This window comes from Manis pentadactyla, chromosome 5 (assembly GCF_030020395.1).
Source record: "Manis pentadactyla isolate mManPen7 chromosome 5, mManPen7.hap1, whole genome shotgun sequence".
In the NCBI taxonomy this organism is placed as follows: Eukaryota; Metazoa; Chordata; class Mammalia; order Pholidota; family Manidae; genus Manis; species Manis pentadactyla.
In genome coordinates, this window is record NC_080023.1 from 56,065,069 (window position 1) to 56,086,625 (window position 21,557).

Below are 21,557 nucleotides of genomic sequence, written 5' to 3' on the forward strand. Positions count from 1 at the left end.
ATATAGGGTAAAAGAATTCACTACCACTAAACCAGCCTGACAGGATATGTTAAAGGAACCTATTTAGGACCAAATGGAAATATTCTTAAGTCTATATGTTTTTCATCAGTGAAAATAAACCTACAGTAGAGTTAGTAGACCAATTATTTAATAGGAAGTATGAAGTCCAAAAAATAAGTAGTAAAATCAACTATACACAAAATTAGTCAAGGGATACACAAAAAATGTAGATTATGACATCTTATACATAAAGTATGAAGGAGGAAGAAGAGTAAAAAAGTAGTACTTTTAGAATGTGTTTGAAAGCAAGTGACCATCAACTTAATACAGACTGTTATATCTATGAACATTACTCTGTTCAAAGAGTCACATAAGTTTGCTATCATACTATTGACCCTTTTCTTGCATTGGACAAAAGTAAAGTAAACAATGGAAAAAGAGTACTATTTTATATATCCGCCTGATTGAAGGTGATAATATTATCTCTATATTCTAGAATTGTCTAGAATCCTCACATCTCAGTAATATTCACAACTGATAAGAATAAGAAATGAGATGTGAATTATTTAGGTAAATTCTAACAAAGTGAATGTCATTAAATCTATTAATAGAACAGCTTATATAAAGGGTAAAACATTACATGTAGAATGTCTATAATTGTCACATATTTTGCATCTTTAGAGGGAAAATAACTATCCATGGAGATAAATCACCTTATTCTTTATGCCATCTCACTTGATAGGTAGTTTTGTTAATAAAATTTGTGAGCTAAATAATGGAAACAGTGTTATTTTTGTTATTTGAATGAATGGCACATGCAAAGTCCTGAGGTGGGAACTAACAGGTTGTGTGTAAGAAATGAAAGAAGGCTAGTGCAATTGTAGCATAGAGAGCAAGGAGTCTAGAGTGATAGAAAGGCCAGACTATGCATATCTTTTCAGCATATGAAGCATTTTCTTTTTATCATAAATAATGGGAAGTCATTTATGTCTTTGTTACCTGTGAATGAAAATGAAGTAAATGTTGATTAGAGTTGGCAAAAGAGAAAAAAAAAGAAAAAGGGAAGTCACTGAAGTGTTTTAAACAAGAGGAAAACAATCACATTTTCAATCTGAGAACAATCTCTCTTGCTGAATGTAGGCAATCAGTTTTAGAGAAGAAACTATGCAAATTAGTTATGGTGCTGCTTGAGTACTCTAGAGTAGAGGTGGTGGTTTGTATGGCCATGGTGGTGGCAAATACGGAGAGAAATGAATGAATTTGAGGTAAATATAGAGGAGAAAACCTACAGTAGGTGGTAATAGATTGGGCATTTGGAATGATAGTGTCAAGGATGAATTCTAGGTTTCTGCTTTGGAAAACTGAATAAGTGGTATTGGTATTCATGGGGATAGGATTATGTGAAGAAGGCTAGTATGGTGTAGGAGATCATGAGTTTGATTTGGGATAATAAAATATTTGAGATGTTTTAAGCAGCCAAGTAGAAATATCAAGCTGGCAGTTAGGTGTAAAGATCTGAAGTGCAGAATAAAAGTCTGGGCTGGAGACAGAGTGAGTTATTAGTATATTAATGTTGGTCGAAGTAGTGGTCATGGATGAGATCATCTAGAGATAGAAAACAGTGCGAGAGGAAAGGAGGGCGTAGGTCAAAGCCTTGGGGAAATTTCCACATTTAACAGCAATGTACAAGAGGGAGAACCTACAGAGGGCCTGAACAAGAGCAGCCAAAGGGGCAGGATGAGAAAAACAGGTGAATAAATGGCATGTATATCTTACATGAAAATCACAAACTCATCATCTTTTGCATTAGAATGTACTATAAAAATCATACAGCCCAATGATTTAATTTTACTGATGAATAAGCTGAGGACCGGAAAAAGAAGCGAATTGCTTAATATAAAGAAAGTTCTGGGACTATTCCACTGCTCATTAAGTATAAGGATATTGTGTATGGGACAAGGGTAATGAACACATGTTTCCGATGGGAAATGGTATCATTCTTGGATTTTGAGTCAGGAGACTGGTTTGAATTCTGGTTCTACCACTTTGCAGTTGAATGGCCTTAGATATGTTTCTTAATCTCACAACCTTTATGCATCTGTAAAAATGATTTATTATTTCATATGGCTGTTGTGAATTGAAGGTTAGATAATATATGTAAAAGTGCTCTGTAAACCATAAATCACTATATGTAAGAGGGCTATTCATATACTGATTTAAATGTTCAAATTGTTTGTACAGAAGGATAAGTAGATGAGAATAACTGGAAATTATATATCAGGAGAAAGAATTTCAGAAATATTTCTCTGCTGGGTATTTAAATATATTTTTAAGCCATAGTATTCTAAATAGTTTGGTATTGGTGAAGGCAAAGATTAATCAGTGAAAGAGAGTACAGTAGAGAAGAAAAAGGAAGAACTTAGCATATGATAAATTTGGCATGACAAATAAATCCATTGCACTATTTAACACTGTTTTGGTACTGCCACATAGCTTTTCTTAGGAAAAAAGTTGGATCACTACATTATTACAAAATAAATTACAGGTGAATAAAATATAAAACTATAAAAACTGAAATACTAAAGTTATAAAAACAAAATGTCAGTGAATATTTTAAAGTATATTTGGAGTAGAGAAAGCCATTTGCAACCTGGCATAAAAGTGAGAAATCATGAAAAGGTTTGATAATTTTGGCTTCATAAAAATTTATATCTATTCGGCATCTCAAAAACCCTACATTATAAATAAGATTGAAAGTCAAATCACATGTAGAAAAATATGTGCAATGTGGATGACAGACAAATTTTAATTTTAGTATTCTAATCAAGAAAGTTTTTTAATAAAAGACAAATGCTTCAGTAAGAAAATGGGCAATGTCAGGACCAAGGAATCAACAAATGAAAATATAAAAGTTACCTATTAATATATGATAACAGTAATCTTATATTACTAGTAATATCATACTAAACACCTTACTAGTAATCAAAGAACTTCAAAACTTCTCACCTATTAACAACAAATAAAAATATTTACTATGTCTAGTGTTAATGCTGTCTGGAAATAAACTGTGGCATTTCTGCAGTGCAATCTAGAAATTAAAATAAATGTTTAAAATGCACAATTGTATTGGTATAAACAAATGGTTGAATAAATACCTGGGGAAAACAGACAAATGGAAGAATTTTAAATATTCTTCAAATATTCAAAGCATAACTCTGAATTCCTCTACTATTTATGTGTGGCTTACACATAGTGTCTTTCTTCCAAAGAGTATAGTATGGGGAAAACAGAGTAAGTCTACAGTATAGAAACCTGGTGATCAAAGTGTCAGCTAGGGGATCAAGGTCAACAGTGATAAGTCATGTTGATAATATGTACCTCTTTCATATGATGCAATGAAAATGACACTTTCACTCAGTGATCTTCCTTCTCAAAACCTACAAGTGCAGTCTAATAACTAAGAGAAAAACATCAGAAAAACCCCAATTACAGGACATTCTACAAAAAATTGGCCCAGTAATTCTCAAAACTATCAAGGTTATCAAAAAGAAGGAAAATCTGAGGAACTGTCATAGATGACCTTCCTCAATCATTCTGATTAAGCTGTTTATTCTGATTTCACTAAACATTTAAATGACATACCTAACTTCCCTTGCTCTAATTTCATGCTTCTTTATGAAGAAGCTGTCTCATAACTTGGCTTCCAGTGAAATTTACCTCTGAGGTAAAAATGTGTTCAACAAGCAGTTGATTTCAGTTTCCCAGTCATGATAGTTCTCAGGATGGATCAATTCATTAGCATCAGCGTTACCTGGCAACTTGTTAGAAATGCAAATTCTTGGGTCCGCCCTAGATGTACTGAATCAGAAACTCTGACACTGGGGCCCAGAAATCTGTGTTTTAACAACCTTGCCAAGTAATTCTGTTACATGCTTAAGTTGTAGAGCTACTGGATTAATTTATGTTCTTACGACTAAAAAAAGGTAAGGGTAAGTGAGCAACCCTGAGAGTGGTCAGCTCTTGACTCTGCAGGACTGAAGACCAGCCCCTGCTCTGTGGTGACAAAGGAATGCTAAAGGTCTCCCTGTGAAGTTTTCTGGCCAGGCAGCCTGCAGACATTTCAAGGGAAAGCCTGAGCTTGCTTTGTATATTTTTTGTGTCTGCCATTGAACCGAAGTGTGATGTCCATGCAAGCATGTCTTTTAACACCTACTACCTGTGTATTTAGTTGGATAAGAAAAAAGGGAAGAAGGCAAAATGAAAAGGATTTTAACAGTCTCCAGGAGAACAGTAATAAATGTTCAACTTTCCAGACAACAGACTTCAAGTCTTGGAGATCATAATCATGTAAGATATACTCTTATTCATGACCCTGCTAACACTTTTCATTTATGACTTAAGAAAATGTAAGAACCACTATACTTGCAAATCAGCTTGAAAAGGCACAAAGAAACACATCTTGTACCATTCAAGGGAGGAAAATACGTAGAGCATCTAGCAATTATAAATATATCACAAAATATTAGATTTATTATTATTCTTATTTTATGATGGAATGCAGAGCAAATAGTAACTTACCATAGATTCAATACTTCCACTCAAATTCCTACATTTCTGTGTAGCTGGTGAATTTAACTCATCACTGTATTTAACATTGAGGATTTGAAAACTGCAATGGTAAAAGTAAGATTTCTGATCTGTAAAATAAAGAAAAGGCAAAATCAGTCTCACATTACTAAATATGTTAATCTTTAGTTTATTCAGGACTGTGGGAGGCTATATTACACAATTTAAGGGAAGCTTCCCTTAAAAGAAAGAAAATTCTAAATATAAATGTAACCAAAATAAAATTATTTTTCTTTCAGCTTTAAAAAATTGGTAAAGCTGGAACTGTTAAAGATGTATGAAAATAAGGACAGGATTATTTGAGAAATTAAATTGTTCAGAAATATAATTTCATTCTACCATATTTTAGGGAGATTTGTGACTGCAGATTTTTTCATTCAAGAACTATTAATAACATCTATAATATGGTACTATTCATTTATCATTAAGGAACAGCCTAAAGTAATTCTGAATAGTTTTAAAACAATATTTCAAGTAATAGTTTTTCTAGGAGAATTCTTGTGGACTAAATTAGGAAATAAGTCTTCTAACAAGATATCTAATCTTCTGCCCAATGTGAACTACTGTACCCCAAAAGGTCTTCCAAAGGATATATATTCAACGGTGTAAAGGAAATAAAAATCCCTAAAACATACCTGTACAAATCTTAGAAACATTATGAACATGGACATAACTTAATCTGTCTCAGGAAAAATTCCTGCTTCCTTTTGATCATTCATATACACAATATGCAGGAAAATATGTTAGGAAAGAGTTGGACATCCTGGGGAAAAATAGAGTACTCCTTTGTGCCAGAGATACAAGTCTTCCAAAGTCCACAAATAGTATCTGGGGTGCACTTTGAAGATGGTTTACTGAGGCTCCTCCCTTTGTGTTTAAGTGTGACTACATAGTGTCATCAAGAGTGAAAATTAAATAATTAATTCCAAAATCTGATGCTTCCTTTTCCCACCTTTATAATTCGCTTTAGATTTAGTTGACGCCAGGTGATTTGATAGCAAATGTAGTCAAAAGCAGTATTTAGTCACAACTTTATAATTGGATTGGCTGAAAGATTATTCCTAGTTCATAGTTTTTCTGAAATTGGTAATTTTATTGTACTACTGTGAGTTTTCCAACCTTTGTTTGATTAAGCATTTTAGTCCATTTGCAAATGGCAAAAATTTATGTCCTATACAGTAAAATATGTTCTTTCTTAATCTCTCTAAACACTCACACATACCCACGCACTTACACACATACCCCCCACACACAATTTAAATGGTTTGACAGAATAATAGCTGTAAAAAAAACCCTCTAAGTGTATTTTTAAGTGAAAAAAGCAGATTATAGCATGTATTATCTAGAGAAATTTGACACATTTTTTAATGTGTTAAACCATGTAAAAGAATATTTTCACTGCTATATTAAGGAAAGCTGTTTATGAATGAGCAAGGTATATGTGCTCTTTATATTGTTTCTCATCCAAGTAGCCTATATTTTTTGATGTAATAACAAATAAACAGAATGCAAGAAACAAATAATAAAAGAACAGAATCCGTTTTTAAACTTCAATTTTATCCCTTCTACTTAATTGCAAATTCATCTCTTGTCACAACTGCTCTGCTCTTAAGACTGTCTTCAGGAGACAGATCATGAATTAACAAATACTTGGGCATATCCAGCTTTTTATTGAAACTTAAAACTTCGCAATGTTTCACTTTTTACAATTGTGTTAGGTTATTAAATGGAGAAGGAAATCCTGGTGTTAATGAAAAAAACATAATAGGCAAAATTCTAATATCAGAAAAGTGCCAAGATATTTTTTTTCTTTGGTTAAAATAATTCTTGCTTGGGTAGTCATATTTATTATACTAAGGCCGAAAAAAAAGAAGAGAGAAAATACTCATCAAGGGAAAGTATAAGCACAAACCCCTGTCTAGGGATATATATATATATATATATATATATATGATATATAATTATATTATATTAAGAAATAAAAGTGGCAATAAAGAGAATGCCAAACTTTTAATCTGAAAATATGTTTAGTTATTTAGTCTGAAGAGTGGCACTTTTAAACTTCTGGTACTTACCAAAAGCTAAAAAGTGGACAAGCAGTGCTATGGTCACCGCCAGGATTACCACCACTGCAACAGCAATGAAACACACAACATAGGGATTCAGGCATCTTGAGGTCCATGGTGCCCGTACTGGCCTTAGAAGAAGAGAGAAATATCAAAGGCTACTCATTTCACTCAGGGAAGCCATTATTTCAGTGCTCATGACCACTTTCTACCTTCCTAAGTTTCTTAGCTTGTACATGCTTGCATTTACAGGAAATAGAAGAATTCTTGATCAGACTGTAGTCCTGGAAATGAACCCGAACTGAGCAACATTCTTTTTAATGTTTTTTTAAAGATTTATTATTTATTTACAGTTGATATAGAATCTTATATTGGTTTCAAGTACACAACACAGTGCTTCAGCAATTACCCATATTATTAAGTCCTCATCCCACTAGTGCAGTTACTGTCTGTCCACATAGGAAGATGTTACCAAACCATTGACTACATTCTACATGCTGTACTACCACCCAAGTGATGAACTTATATTATGATTGAGAATTATCCTGCTCATCCTACCCACCCATTCACACCCCAACCCTTCTTCCATGGTAATCGCTAGTCACTTCTCAATGTCTCTGAGTGTACTGCTATTTTGTTTTGTTTTATATTCCACATAAGTGAAATTATGTGGTATTTGTCTTTCTTCACCTGACTTATTTCACTTAATGTAATATCCTCCAACTCCATCCATGTTGTTGCAAATGGCAGGATTTCTTTTTCATTTTTATATGGCTGAATAATATCCCATTGTGTATATGTACCACCTCTTCTTTATCCATTCATCTGTTGATGGACACTCTGGTCACTCCCATATCTTGGTTATTGTAAATAATGTGGCAATAAACAAAAGGGTACATATATCTTTTTGAATCAGGGATTTTGTTTTCTTTGGGTAAATTCCTAGAAGTGGAATTATTGGGTGGCATGGTATTTTTATTTTTTATTTTTTGAAGAACCTTCATACTGCTTTCCACACTGGCTGCACCAATTTATGTTTCCACCACAGTATAGGAGGGTTTCCTTTTCTCCATGTCCTTGCCAATACTTGTTATTTCTTGTCTTCTGGGTAATGGTCATCCTGACTGGTGTGAGGTGATATTTCATTGTGGTTTTGATTTGCATTTCCTTGATTCTTAGCAATGTGGAGCATCTTTTCATGTGCTTGTTGCTATTTGCATTTTTCCTTTGGAAAAGTGTATGTTCAGGTCTTCAGCCCATTTTTCATCAGGTTATTTGTTTTTTTAGTGTTGAGTCATATGAGTTCTTTATATGTTTTGGATGTTAGCCCCTTATCTGATAAATTGTTTATGAATATATTCCTCCTTATTGTAGGTTGCCTTTTTGTTCTGTTGATGTTGTCCTTTGCTGTTCAGAAGCTTTTTAGTTTCATGTAATCCTAATTGTTCAATTTTTATTTTGTTTCCCTTGCATGGAGAGATGTGTCCAGAAAAGTATTGCTCATGTTTATGTTAAAGAGATATTTGCTTTATGTTTTCTTCTAAGAGTTTTATGGTTTCATGTCTTACATTTAGGTCTTTAATCCATTTTGAGTTTACTTTTGTGTATGGTGTTAGTAAGTAACCCAGTGTCATTCTCTTGCATGTAGCCTTCCAGTTTTCCCAACATCAGTTATTGAAGAGACTGTCTTTTCTATATTAATTTCCATGGCACATTTGTCATACATAATTGACCATGTAAGTGTGGGTTTATTTCTGGGATCTCTATTCTGTTCCACTGATCAATGGGTCTATTCGTGTACCAGTACCAAACTGTTTTGATTGCTATAGGTTTGTAGTATAGCTTGAAGTCAGGGTTGAGACCCACAGCTTTGTTCTTCTTTCTTAAGATTGCTTTGGTTATTCAGGGCTTTTGTGGTTCCATATGAATTTTAGATTTTTTGCTCTAGTTCTTTGAAAAATGTTATTGGATATTTTGATAGGGATTGCACTGAATCTGGAAATTGCTTTGGGCCAGATGGCCATTTTGACAATAGCAATTCTTTGTGTCTTCTTTAATTTCTCTCATGAGTGTCTTATAGTTTACAGAGTACAGGTCTTTCACCTCCTTGGTTAGGTTTATTCCTAGGTATTCTTTTTGATGCAATTATAAGTGGAATTGTTTTCTTGATTTCTCTTCTGTTAGTTCATTGTTAATACATAGGAATGCAGCAGATTTCTGTATATTGATTTGTATCCTGAAATTTTACTGAATGCAGTTATTCTAATAGTGTTTTTTAGTGGCATCTTTAGGGTTTGAACTGCTTTGGCAGTGTCCAACATATGTTGAGCCATTCTATTTTTGTTTTAATTTGTCTCCTTGTATTGCTCGATTTATTCTTTGATTATTTTTATTGATCCCTTGATTATTTAGAAGCATGTTGTTTAGCTTCCATGTGTTTGTGGGTGTTTGTTTTCTTTATGTGATTTATTTCTATTTTCACACCATGGTGATCTGAAAGGATGCTTGATACAATGTCAGTCTTTCTGTATTTATTGAGACTCTCTTTGTGTCCTAATATGTGATCTATACTGTAGAATGTCTCATGTGCACTTGAGAAAAATGTGTATCCTGCTGTTTTCGATGGAAAGTTCTCTGAGTATATATCTGTAAGTCCATCTGATCTTACATGTTGTTCAGTGCCTCTGTTTCCTTATTTATATTTTGTTTGGATGATTTTCCCATTGATGTAAGTGATGTGCTGAAGTTCTTTCATATGATTGAGTTGTAGTCTATTTCTCCCTTTAGTTTCATTAGTATTTGTTTACATATTTAGTTGCTCCTATGTTGGGTGCATAAATATTTATAATGGTTTCATTGTCTTGTTGGACGTATCCTTTATCATTATGTAATGTCCTTCTTTGTCTCCTGTTACTGAATTTTGAAATCTATTTTGTCTGATACAAGTAATGTTACTCTTGCTTTTTTCTCCCTATCATTTGCATGAAATATCTTTTTCCATCATTTCACTTTCAGCTTATGTATGTTTTTGGGTTTGAAATGAACCTCTTGCAGGCAGCATATAGATGGGTATTTTTTACCCATTTTGCCACCCTTTGTCTCTTGATTGGTACATTCAGCCCATTTAACTTAAGGTAGCTATTGATAGGTATGTACTTATTCCTATTTTATTAATAATTTTCTGGTTGTTTTTGTAGTTCCTCTCTGTTCCTTTCTTTCTCTCTTATATTTTTCTCTTGTTATTTGATGATTTTCTTTAGTGTTGTGGTTTTGTTTCTTTTTTTAAAGATTTTTGTTTATCTATTATAGGATTTAGGCTTTTGGGTCCCATAAGGGTCATAGTTTCCTAAATATGTAACAGTTTATATTAACTTGCTGGTTGCTCTATTTCGAATATAGTCTAAAAGTACCTCTTTTTAATTCTTCTTCCTCTTCCATACTTTATGTATTAGATGTCATAATCTGCATTTTTTCTCTATCCATTGACTGATTTTGTTTACAGTTGATTTTACTACTTTTTGTCATACTTGCTTAGTTAGTAATTGGTCAATTACCTTTACCTTGAGTTTATTGTCAATGATGAAAAATATTTAGGCTGAAGAACATTTCCATTTACAGAAGTCCCTTTAAAATATCCTGTAAGGCCAGTTAGTGGTGGTGAATCCTTTTAACTTCTGTTTATCTGGAAAACTTTTAATCTCTCCTTCAATTCTGAATGACAACCTTGGTAGGTAGAGGATTCTTGATTGAAGGTCCTGTTTCAATACATTAAATATTTCATGCATTGCTTTCTGGTCTGTAAAGTTTCTGCTGAGAAATCTGCTGATAGCCTGATGGGTTTTCCCTTATAACTAATTTTCTGCTTCTCTCTAGCTGCTTTCAATACCTTCTATTTATCCTTTATCTTTGTCCTTTTAATTATTGTATGTCCTGGTAGTATCTTCCCTGGGTTCATTTTGTTAGGGGCTCTTTGCACTTCCAGGACCTGAATGTCTATTTCCTTCTCCAGACTGAGGATTTTAAACAATTATTTCTTCAAAGAGACTTTCTACTCCTTGATCTCTTCCTCCTGGTACCCCATTATGAGAATAGTATTTTGTTTGGAGCTGTCACATAGCTCTCTCAACATCCTCTCATTTCTAGAGATTCTTTCTTTTTTCCTGTTCCTCTAGTTTCATTTTTTCTCTTCTCTGATTTCTATCTCTTTGATTGTCTCCTCTATAGAAATCTATTATTCATTTCCACCATTGTATTTTTCATTTCAGTTACTGTGTTCTTTAGATCTGAGTGGCATTTTTTTCCAACTCTTGTATGTCTTTGTTGAAGTTCTCCTTGAGATCGGAAATTCTTTACCACAGGTCAGTGAGCATATTTGTGACTTAATTTTAAATTTTTATCAAGAAGATTGGTGATCTTCATTTCATTTAGTCCTCTTTATGGCGTCTTATCCTTTTATTTTGTTTGGAACATATTCCTCTGCCACCTAAATTTTTCTGTGTTTCTTCTCCTGTATTAGATAGATCCATTATGCCTCCTTATCTAGAGAGTAATGGCTCTATGAAGAAGGTGTCCTGTGGTTCCCAGAGTACAAGACTCTTTCCTCACCAGTCCTGATTCTCCTTTGTGGTGGAGCTGCAGTTGCTGTTGGTCAGCAGGGCTGCTTTTCTGCCTGTCTGCTGACAGTGGCTGATCTTAGTCAGCAGAGGTCCTCTGTGACCTGTGCATGGGTGCTTCTGCTGGTATTGTTGTGTACAGGGCTGCCCTCTGTCTGCCTGCAGTGATAGTAGGGCTGCTGGCCCAACAGGTTGGGTGGCACAGGTGTGCAAGGGAGTGTGCTTTGGGCTGCCAGTGAGGACGAAGGACCATTTGGAGCTGGTTCCTGCAGGCACCTCCCCTGTTGGGCTGTGAGTGGGCTGGGAAAGTTGGGAAAGCCTCCCTCTGCCTGCCAGGTAACAGTCTTCCTCTCTGCCAGGCAGCGAAGTCTGACCACTGCTGGGTCATTTGGGACTGTCGGGTGGGTGGGCGGATAGTCTGTAGGGACATGCCTTAGGGCTGAGCCACCAGAGAGGTTGATGGAGTGTTTGGGTCTACTTCAAGTGCCTGACCAGTTGGGCTGAGAAAGGGCTGGGAAATAGCATCTACCTGCCCTTTCTTCTGCAGAGAGAACTCCCTCCAGCCCCCAACCATCTGGAACCCTTCCCTCTTCTGGTAAATCTTTCAACCTGCTGCCGTCTGTGTTGGTTCTCAGCAGGACCAATGGAGCATGCCTGTCCTCCACAAGAGACAGGAGTCTCGGCCTCCCAGAGTACTCCAATGCTCCCTGGCATCCAGCCCTGTTAATCACTGAAGCCCAGTGCAATGTGGACTTGTTTTTCCAGAGCAGATCTCCAGGGCCAGGTGTGCAGAGTTCCTGAGAACTTATCCCCTCCCTGCTCTGTTCCTCTCCCTCCCACTTTTGGGGGATGTGGGGGAAGGGCTTGGGTCTAGATTGATTGTGGCTATGCCATTTTACCCCCTCTATGTGGTCTTCTCTTTTTCACCTTTTAGGTGGTCTGGCCTGCAGTCTTCAGGCCATTTTCAGGGTTAGTTGTATTTGCTGTAGCTTCTTCTTTGTGTGTATGTGGGAGGAGGTTTTCACTTTACCTTCCTACTCTGCCATCTTTTTCCCTTCTGTACCCTTTTTAATGGTTTTTCTTTCAGTTTTTTTTTTTAGCACAAAAATGTGGACTTTTATATAGTTTAATAGAAGAGTAAGGGAATCAGACCTATGGATTGCAATTGCTTTCCCTTCTTCCAGTTGAAGCTTACGAAAATAAGACTAATTGCTCTCTGTTTTGCTATAACTCCTTCCAGGATCCCATGTTGGGCACTTACTGTAGCCAGCTCACTTACCTGGGCATCATCCACAGGGAGGTACAGAAGAGAGATCCTTTGGGTAAGGAAAGCAGTGGAGGGAGTCAGAACAGTAGCATTCCTTACTGTAATAGTGTTCATACTATTAAAAATGGGGATGTGGCCAGAGGTTGTGAGCAGAGATCCAGGAGAGTAGCAAGGCGCTGACATGAATTAGAACTGCACCAACAGCAGGGTATTTGTGTGATTTTTCCTTTTACCTCCCATGAATTTGTCAACTGCAGTATAGACCAAGAGATTTGTACAAATATAGTATCTGGTGTTATATTAGAGAGAGAGCCCAGATTCGGCAATCTTCACTGCCTTTCTCCTCACCACCACACACTGGAGAGGTCACCAGGATTGCCATCTGTGAATTCCTGTTTCATCCCTTGTTTGCTTGGAGATCATATTATCATTTCTCTGAGACTTTCTTCATTGGAAAACTGGAAATAATAATGCGTGCCTCACAGCCTTGTTGAAAAAAGGAAGGCCAATCTCATTGAAGGCCAATGAGATTATGTTAGGAGTTATAAAGTATGTATTTCTAGTTAAGTAGGTTCTCATCCACTAGGCTGTGAGCACCTTGAGGGGCAAGGTGGTATTCATGCTTATATTTCTGACACTTTGTAAGGTGCCTAGGATGTACAGATAGCACATAAATATTTATAACATTTACAAATATCAGTTGCATAAAACCCCAGGGAATGTTTTAGATATAAAAATCTTACCATAGCTGAATATAAGTTACATTTAACCAGAATGTAGTCTGACTTTCATGTTTTCATTTGTTTTGCCAACATTCTGGTATAAGTGGGAAGAGAGTGCTCTGAGGGTCAGCAATTCTCAGATTTTCATGTTTCCCAGCAGGGTTGCCTGGTATTTGAGCTCTACCCACCACAGACTTAGAGGAGGGTACCCCCTGATATTTTGCAGTGTATTGCCTATGCTTTGTATGCTGTGTCTTTGGGACCTGTAACATTTCAAAAGTTTGTTGGAAGTAGACATAGATTTGCCAACTTTCAATTTTGCTCAATGAACGTGTTAAAAATTATAAAGATTGACCATGCTCAAACATTATTATCTAATAAAAGGACATTTAAATACATAAAAGTAGGGGGTATGTAATCTCAGAATAATAAAAAAGATGATGGATAATTTGGTGTTTGCTTTATGGAATCCTCTTTACTACTTTCTTGTTTGTTCATTTTGCTGTACTAGTAGAAACCGACTTTCACTTACACTGGTCCAGAGTCCAACATTTGGGAACCATGACTGTGATCATTTTCAAGTTGGAGAGAATTGGCACTTTGACATTTCCTGAGTTTTGAGCCTCACTTTACTAATCTGTTACCTTAAGGTACTGTGCCAATGACATGCGATCACAAATGCAGAATGTTCAGCATTTGTGAGTTCAGTAAATTTAGTAGCTGCTAAGCAGTGGGAAAGCCAAAAGGAGGCAGAGTTGGATTCAAGGCTAAACCAAAAAGCTTGCGAAGTATCAAACTGATTGATCCTCAACCAAGGATTGACTGTATTTCCAGAGATGAACTGATTTGTCGAGACTTATGAGTGTAGAGAAGCACTGAAAAAGATTAAGTTGGAGGTCTAAACACTGAAAAACAAAACCAAAGGCCAGAGTCAGCATGTGCTTCAGCTTGGATGAACCTCTCAAAAGAATGACTTTAGAGCCAACTTTGCTTAAGTTTATGGAAAACATCTTAAACTCAGTGACTGAAAAGCACTGTGAGGCATATGATTCAATAAACAAGGGTGTGGACCAAATTATCTTAATCTCACAAGCCATACTTAATTGTATAAGAATGGCTCGTTCCACCCTATACAAATAGCTGAAGAAATATCTGCTGTCTTCTTAGTAGTGCAGATTGTTGAACTTCTGTATCTGGTTGGTTATAAAGCTTATGCCAATACAAGCTAAACTGTGACCAGTATTTACTTTGTAAACTATTAGAGAAAATATGTTTGTAAACACTGACTTTTTATTAATAATGCAATGGAAATCTGTGTAGGAAAATACTTTGCTTTCAACGCAGCACCATGATGTGTGAGGTTTTTAATATTTGTATTTAAACAGAAGAACAAATATTTAGTTGTGATATGTTTAACCAGCTTCCCTCTCTGTCTCTCTCTCATTGACTTGGAAAAGTTAATGAATGTTGGAAAAGTTATTCTATACTTTTATTATGAGAGCCAAAGTGTCAGGCATTGTACATGTATATTGCTAATCTTCACAATAGTCTTGCAAAGTAGGTATTATGATCCCAATTTGAAGAGAAGGGTATCTAAGGCTCAGAGAGTAAATAACTCCTAATTACTCAAGTGACAGAGCTGGAAATGGAAACCATGTTGGCTTGAATCAAAGAACATGCACTTCTTCTCATGTATACCTCCTCCCTCACATGACAGGAGACAGGAAAGCTTTGGGACTCCTATCTTTCCTGACTGCCCTTGGGGAAAACAAAGGGAATCAGCTTTCATTGAGTGCTGGGAGTTGGTTTTATACACAATAAGTGTACAATGAAATATTTGATTCAATTTTAATTTGAAATTACACATTATATTAATATATAAGATTTATCTAGGAATACTAATTAGTCTCTGACATTGTCACATAGCTACAACCAATATATGGTTGTGGATTAATAGAACAATTTGGCAGTAACTTTCCATTACCTTCAAAAATGGAGGAAAACAGTTACAATGTAATTACAAATTTAGTTACATATAGTATGTATCTAGACAGTTTTGTGTCTGTTTAAATATGACTTCAGGTATCATAGTAACAAATGATTTGGTCTACAGTTATTTTCTCCTGCCATATATTTTTCCTGGATAATCCCATTTTAAGTCATGGTTTCAGAAGGCACTCACTAAAATATTTCCTAAGATACATCTTTAGCCCAGACCTCTGTCTTTGAGCTCCTTACTGTCGTTTCCATAATGGATGTTTTACCACCTCCTTAAAATATAGCAGTTCAGTTCAAAACTGAACTAGCTATCTTTTCCCCAGCATATATTCACTGCCCACTATTTCTAATATTGGTGAATATCACTACCATCTGCCTGTTAGGTTAGAGAACCAGGAATTAGGTGCACCTTCTCCCTCTTGGTCACTTCCCATATTCAATAGGTCACCCAACAGTGCTTGTCTTGCCACCAGATTTTTTTCTCTATACCCTCTATTTCATACTTAATTATGACTGTTAACCACTTTACTACATTACTTGAAATGCCTCTTCTCTGGTCTGCCTTCTTCCATTAACTAATCAGTTATTTGAGAGATATTTGTTGAGTGTCGGCAATGTTCTAAGTGTTGGGAATACAGTGAAAAAGAGACAAACACAGCAGTCCTAATGTGGGGGTGGGTGTAGACAGAAATGAATAAAATAAGGGAAAAAAGCAGGGAGGTGGGAAAAAGAGTGTGTATGGGGTGGTGAAAATTTAGATAGATTGACCAGGAAAGGCCATACTGAGAAGGTGACATTTGAATAAAGACCGGAAGAAGGTGCGCGAGTATGCCATGGTGATACCGGTGGGGGTGGGGGGGAGAACGGTCTAGATGGAGGGAACAGCAAGTCCCGAGTCAGGAGCGCACTTGGTAAATTTGAGGAACAGCAGGGGAGCGGCTGGAATGGAGAGGAGTGAGCAGCTTAGGGATGCGCAGCATGAGATGGAGATAAGGCCAGAAGATAGGAGTATGGAGTCAGTGTGGGAGGGAGAAGATCATTTAAGCTTTGCATACAAGGCTTTGGTCTTTATTATGAGTGAGAAAGTCTTTGAGGGTTTTGAGCAAAAGGGTGACATCTGATCTATTTCTTTAATAGGCTCACTCTGGGTGATGTGGAGGAAGTAGTGGGCCTGGGATGGAGTTGGAGATGACTTCGGAAGTCATTCAATAAGTCATTCAAGGTGAGAGACAATTTAGACAAGGGTGGTAGCAGTGGAAGTGGTGAGAAGTGAACAGAGTTTGGATATATTTTGAATTTAGATCCTAGGTTTGCTGATGATTCACTTATGAGATGTGGAAAAGAGAGGAAAATAGATTGAGTCCTTGAGTTTTGCATCTTTCCAATCAATCCTTTAAATTCTTTTCAGTGGCTTTTTTTGAATCTAAATCTTAGGCTCTCACACCCTCCCCTTCCCCTACCTCATTTATAGCTCATCAGGATGCTTAGGATGGCAGCCAGGCCTTCCCCATAGCATTTAAGGCACATGACAGTACAGTCGCCTCTGCTGCTTCATCCCCTACCACATCCTCACCTGCCCAGCTAACCACAGCCAGACTGACTGCTACAGCTACCTCTGTGTGTGGTGGCCCTTTGCCTGGAAAATGTCGTATCTCAGCTGCCTCACAAATTCCCATTTTAATCTGAAGATAATTCACACGTCTTTCTTTTCTCTCTAGGCAGTTACCTTCTTCTCCCCTAGCTGCCTCTCATCTAATCTCAAAATGCCCAGTGGAATTCTCTATTTTACTCCTTATCCCTTCATGTAGTAAACAATGATTTCCTTGCCTGTACCCATCTCTAGGCTGTCACTCATGAAGGGTAGAGATGCACCTTGTTTGTCAGGCGATGCCCCATCCCTTGCATATTACACACTACAGAGTCCACATCAGACATTGCTTTTGGAAAAATTGATGACTGACACTGCAAAGAGGGATTTAAAAATAATTTTTACTATGGTTTGGAGGGACTTTATATAGGATTGCATGCTGTGAATTCTTGTTTTGAATGCTGACAAATAAAATAGAGATTGGAGAATAATCTCTACCATCTACGAGTGCCTACCATGCACCTGGCACTGTGTTGAGTTTTTTACATCATTTAATTTAACCCTTGTAAATAACTCTAGTTTACAGATGATGAAGTAGAGGCTTAGTTACTCAGCTAGTAAGTGACAGAGTTGGAATGTGGTTCCTGGTCTGTCAATCTCAAACTGCAAATGGGAGGAGAATATGAGAAATGTTTCCAAAGTTAAAGGGACTTTTTGTTTTAGTTTCACTCACTTTATACAGTTACCATTAGGCAGGCAGTAGAGATTATCCAAATCAATACATATATTTTTAAAGTTGTTCAAACTTTGTTCAAACAAGGTCTTACTTGAAAGCTCAATAATGAAAAACAGAAGAAAATGGAGGTTTCTGTTTGACTTTGGGATGAGAAAAAGGTCCCCTCCTCTTATTTATTTATTTATGTATTTCTAAAGTTTTTTGTTCTTGGTAAACTTAGGTGCACTGTAAAAGGAAAGGGAGCTATAGAGGGTTATTTGGGATTGCACAACTCTACAGTGCCATAGTTTTAAGACATCTTGAATATATTTGTTTTATTAGACCATGATTCATTCTGAAAACTCTGGGTTCATATGGAAGATGAAAATCTTATCCTTGAATCATAAATCCACAACACTTTATGTATGTACCTTTGGAATCCATTCCATGACTTTTTTAAATTCAGTGATTTGCTTTCCAATTAATTTTTCTCTTGAGTAGCATTTAAACAAGTTTACATTACTAGAGGATATAAATCACTTTAAACTTTATGAGGATAGAGAGGCTGCACAAGTGGAAAGGAAATGAGCTAGCCTATATAATGCCTTTGTGAGAATTAGGAAAAGGCAGTGTTCTGGGGAGCAGAGACAATTATAAAAGGGTGCACCTTGGGTTGCATGCAGCTCTGTGCTGGGACAGACAGCTTGCAGGGAGCACAGGCTCCATCTCAGCTTCCAATCTTCCCCTGAGCCATGAATTTTTGTGCATTGCACAACTGTATGTAGCCAACCTGAAATGATGTGTCAAAGTTCTGGAATCTACTATATGTAGGGAAAGCCAATCTAGGATTCAAATTCTTCTCATAGTTTGCAAGTTGATATGAATTAATGACTAATGGGTATGTATGTATGTATGTAGGAGTTAAATTAGGAGTTGATGACGGTTCATGAGAACCTGTTGCCAGTGAAGCTCAGAGTGTGAGCCCAGTTGCTTCACAAGCTAGTTAAGTATTTCCTTCCCAAGGACTCAGGCTGTGCTTTGGAACTCAGGCTCTTTCTATCACAGCTTGGTCACAGAGTGAACGGCGTGAGAAGGTGTGGCTGCAAGAGGGATAATCCACTTCTACTGCTGGGAGAAAAACAAATGCCTACCCTAATAATGCCCTATTCTATACTTTGTCTAGTTAGTTCTAAACTTGAAAGATCATTTCCATATACTGGAAGTCCATGGACATTCTTTCTCCAGTTTATTATTATTATGATGATGATATTGAAATGTATTTCAAGATGATTTTCAGGAATTATTTCCTGATTTAAAATTTTTTCACTGGGTTCCTGTGACTTAGGTTGTATTAAACAATTATTGGAGAAGGAAAATATTGTAGATTAGGCTTCATCACAGTTTCTCAAATCTTATTTTATTTGAACCCTGCTAAATTAAAACATAGTTGCAGTTTTATAATACATTATTTGATAATAATGTTCATTTTATGTTTCTACAATAAGGCAGGCATTTAATTTTTTTCCAATTAAAAAATTTATCATTTCTTCTTTTTGAAATTTCCTTTGTTCTACTATCAGTTATGTTTTGAAATGAAGGACCTGAAATATACAGGATTCCTTTAATTGACTTTAAACTTCCAAGCGTAATGTTTAACTCTTGCATTGTAAAAGATGTCTAAGGGGATGTAGAAGACAACTGGAGTTAGAAGATTTATACTGTAGAGTCATCTACTGTAATTACTGATAGAAGATGTCTGAAGACTGCTGACTGGCAAAGATTCTGTTAAAATCCTAGAGGAATATTCTCTTTACAGTTCTGCTACACTTAATATACAGTTTCTTTATAAGGAAAGCCATCTTTGCTGGAACTCTATAGTTGCCCCAAGGGTGGATTCTTGCTTCCCTAATTCAGATGATGGAGCTTTTTCACTGTGAAAATGGGCACTGTGGCATTATGGTCGATGGGGCACCATCTGCAAAGGTGAGCCTACCTAGGTGATTTGGAAACAGAGAAGGTGGAAATATTTCTTCTGGGTCATGATGCTGACGTTTTATGTATATTTCTGTAGGAGTTACCAAATCCACAAAACAATGTGACTGATACTTTGTTGACTCTACTGTTGTCTGAAACTGTGCACTTAGTGTTTCAAAACCAACAAATGTAACAGAGGTAACCCATCTTGTTGATTGATGTTGGGAAGAGTCTAGCATGTGCTCTAGAGGACACTGCTGTTCTACTTTAGTATTCCTGAACTCTAGAAAGTGTAGCTAGTAACAGAACCATTGCATCTAGAGCAGTTTCAAAGCAATAAATAAATATTTAGTTGAAGACTTATTTTGTTGTCTCTTTTCTCCCAATAGCATTTTTCCTATCTTGGTTTAGTTTTCAAAAACCAAGTTTTCTTCTTTCCTTCCCTTCTTTTTTACTCTTTTCCTTCCTTTCCTTTTTCTTTTTAACTAAAGGTGATCTTTAACCTTTATTGATACAAACATTATTTTCCCAGCTTTCTGCAAATTACGGAGAGGTAGTCATGGTAGTATGAATCTGTGATATGTTATTGTCAAAATGTTCTTTGGGAAATGAGTACTTGAATTAATTTTTAAAATTAAATACCCATTGGCATGATGAAAATATCCTGCAATTAGATTTTGGTGATGGTCACCCAGATCTATAAATATACTAGAAATCATTGAATTGTGCACTTAACCAGGTGAACTTTGTGATGTGTAATCCCATCTCAACAAAGCTGTTAAAAATTAAATGCATCATTCGATGACTGGTACCTTACTGCAATAACAACATTATCAAGCTTTCAGTGACTAATTGAGAATGATGGTGGGCTTGAACTCACAGAAACAGAAAAGGGCTCCATACCTCATTTCAGTGCCATTTCTTAGAAAGCAGTTCTCCCTGAGAACCTGAGGTATTGGAATATGATGGTTTGAGGATGGCAAGTGATTTCTTCAAATAATAGGTAAAGTGTCAGAGTTTTGAAATGATTTACTTCTTACACAATTTAGAGCAGATAATTCTAGGATAACATTTGTATTTTTTTATTTTGGAGGGTGTGGTTACAAGAAGTGCACTGGGAATGACTTATAAGCCTGGTTAAATCCATGGAGGTGTGTCCCACATTACTGTCACCCATCATGTGCCAGGGTGGGGAAAAAAAGACTGAAAAGTCCTAGAGAAAAGCTTATATTTAAATTCAAGCTGCCAATAACAAAAAAACGATTGTTCTTTGCATATTCCCCAATTCTCCTGTTCCTTCCTGCCCTTGATCAGCCTGAACTGACTAGATATCAGCATTTCCCAAACTTATTTGGGCATAGCAACATTTATTTCTGAAATATCTAACATTTTGAGGAGCACACTGTTCCTGATGTGTTCCCGGAAATCAGTTAAGAAAATGCTGCTCTGTGAGTTCCAACTTGCCCAAGGCATTAAGTGTTTCTGCAGGAGAGGAACGGGAAATCTGTTGTGCACCCAGCTTACAGGACATGTTTATTCATACTTAATTTCACAAGAGTGCATCTTGATATACTTCTTTCTCCATTGTGGATACTTTGAGAAACTTCCTTGTGTTTAATGTAGTTGCAGTTGTTTAATTTAAGACTTCTTAAATTTTAATGTGTATGTAAATTGCCTGTTACAATGCAAATTTTAATTTAGTGAATCTGGGGTTGGACCCAAGATTCAGCATTTGCAACAAGCTCCCAGATGATGCTGATGCTGTTAGTCCAAGAACTGCATTTGTGTAACAAAGGTTTCAGATACAGTTAGATCAGAGAAGCCAATTTTAAAGACAAGAGAGGTTTTACTGAAGGCCTACTAATTCCTTCTCTGTTCCCTTGAGTCCAAGTTCATAAACAATCCTCCTTGCTATAACATTATATTATGAAATGTTGAAAACCCTACCTTTTTGACTGTCAAAATATATTGACCCTAATATAGAATTA

The 21,557-nt window shown here is 36.2% G+C and overlaps 1 protein-coding gene across 2 annotated transcripts in view; it reads right to left on the bottom strand.

Annotated features, from left to right (window-relative positions):
• The window catches only part of TMPRSS11D (transmembrane serine protease 11D), a 55,267-nt gene that overhangs the window by 24,856 nt on the left and 8,854 nt on the right, over positions 1-21,557 (bottom strand). The window contains exons 2-3 of one of the 2 annotated variants that reach the window (XM_036918147.2): positions 6,702-6,823; positions 4,579-4,697 (exon numbers count right to left, since the gene is read on the bottom strand). In XM_036918147.2, coding sequence (XP_036774042.2) covers positions 4,579-4,697; positions 6,702-6,823 — 241 coding nt within the window. The remainder of the gene's footprint in view (positions 1-4,578; positions 4,698-6,701; positions 6,824-21,557) is intronic. The other variant, XM_036918148.2, reaches the window with a different exon arrangement.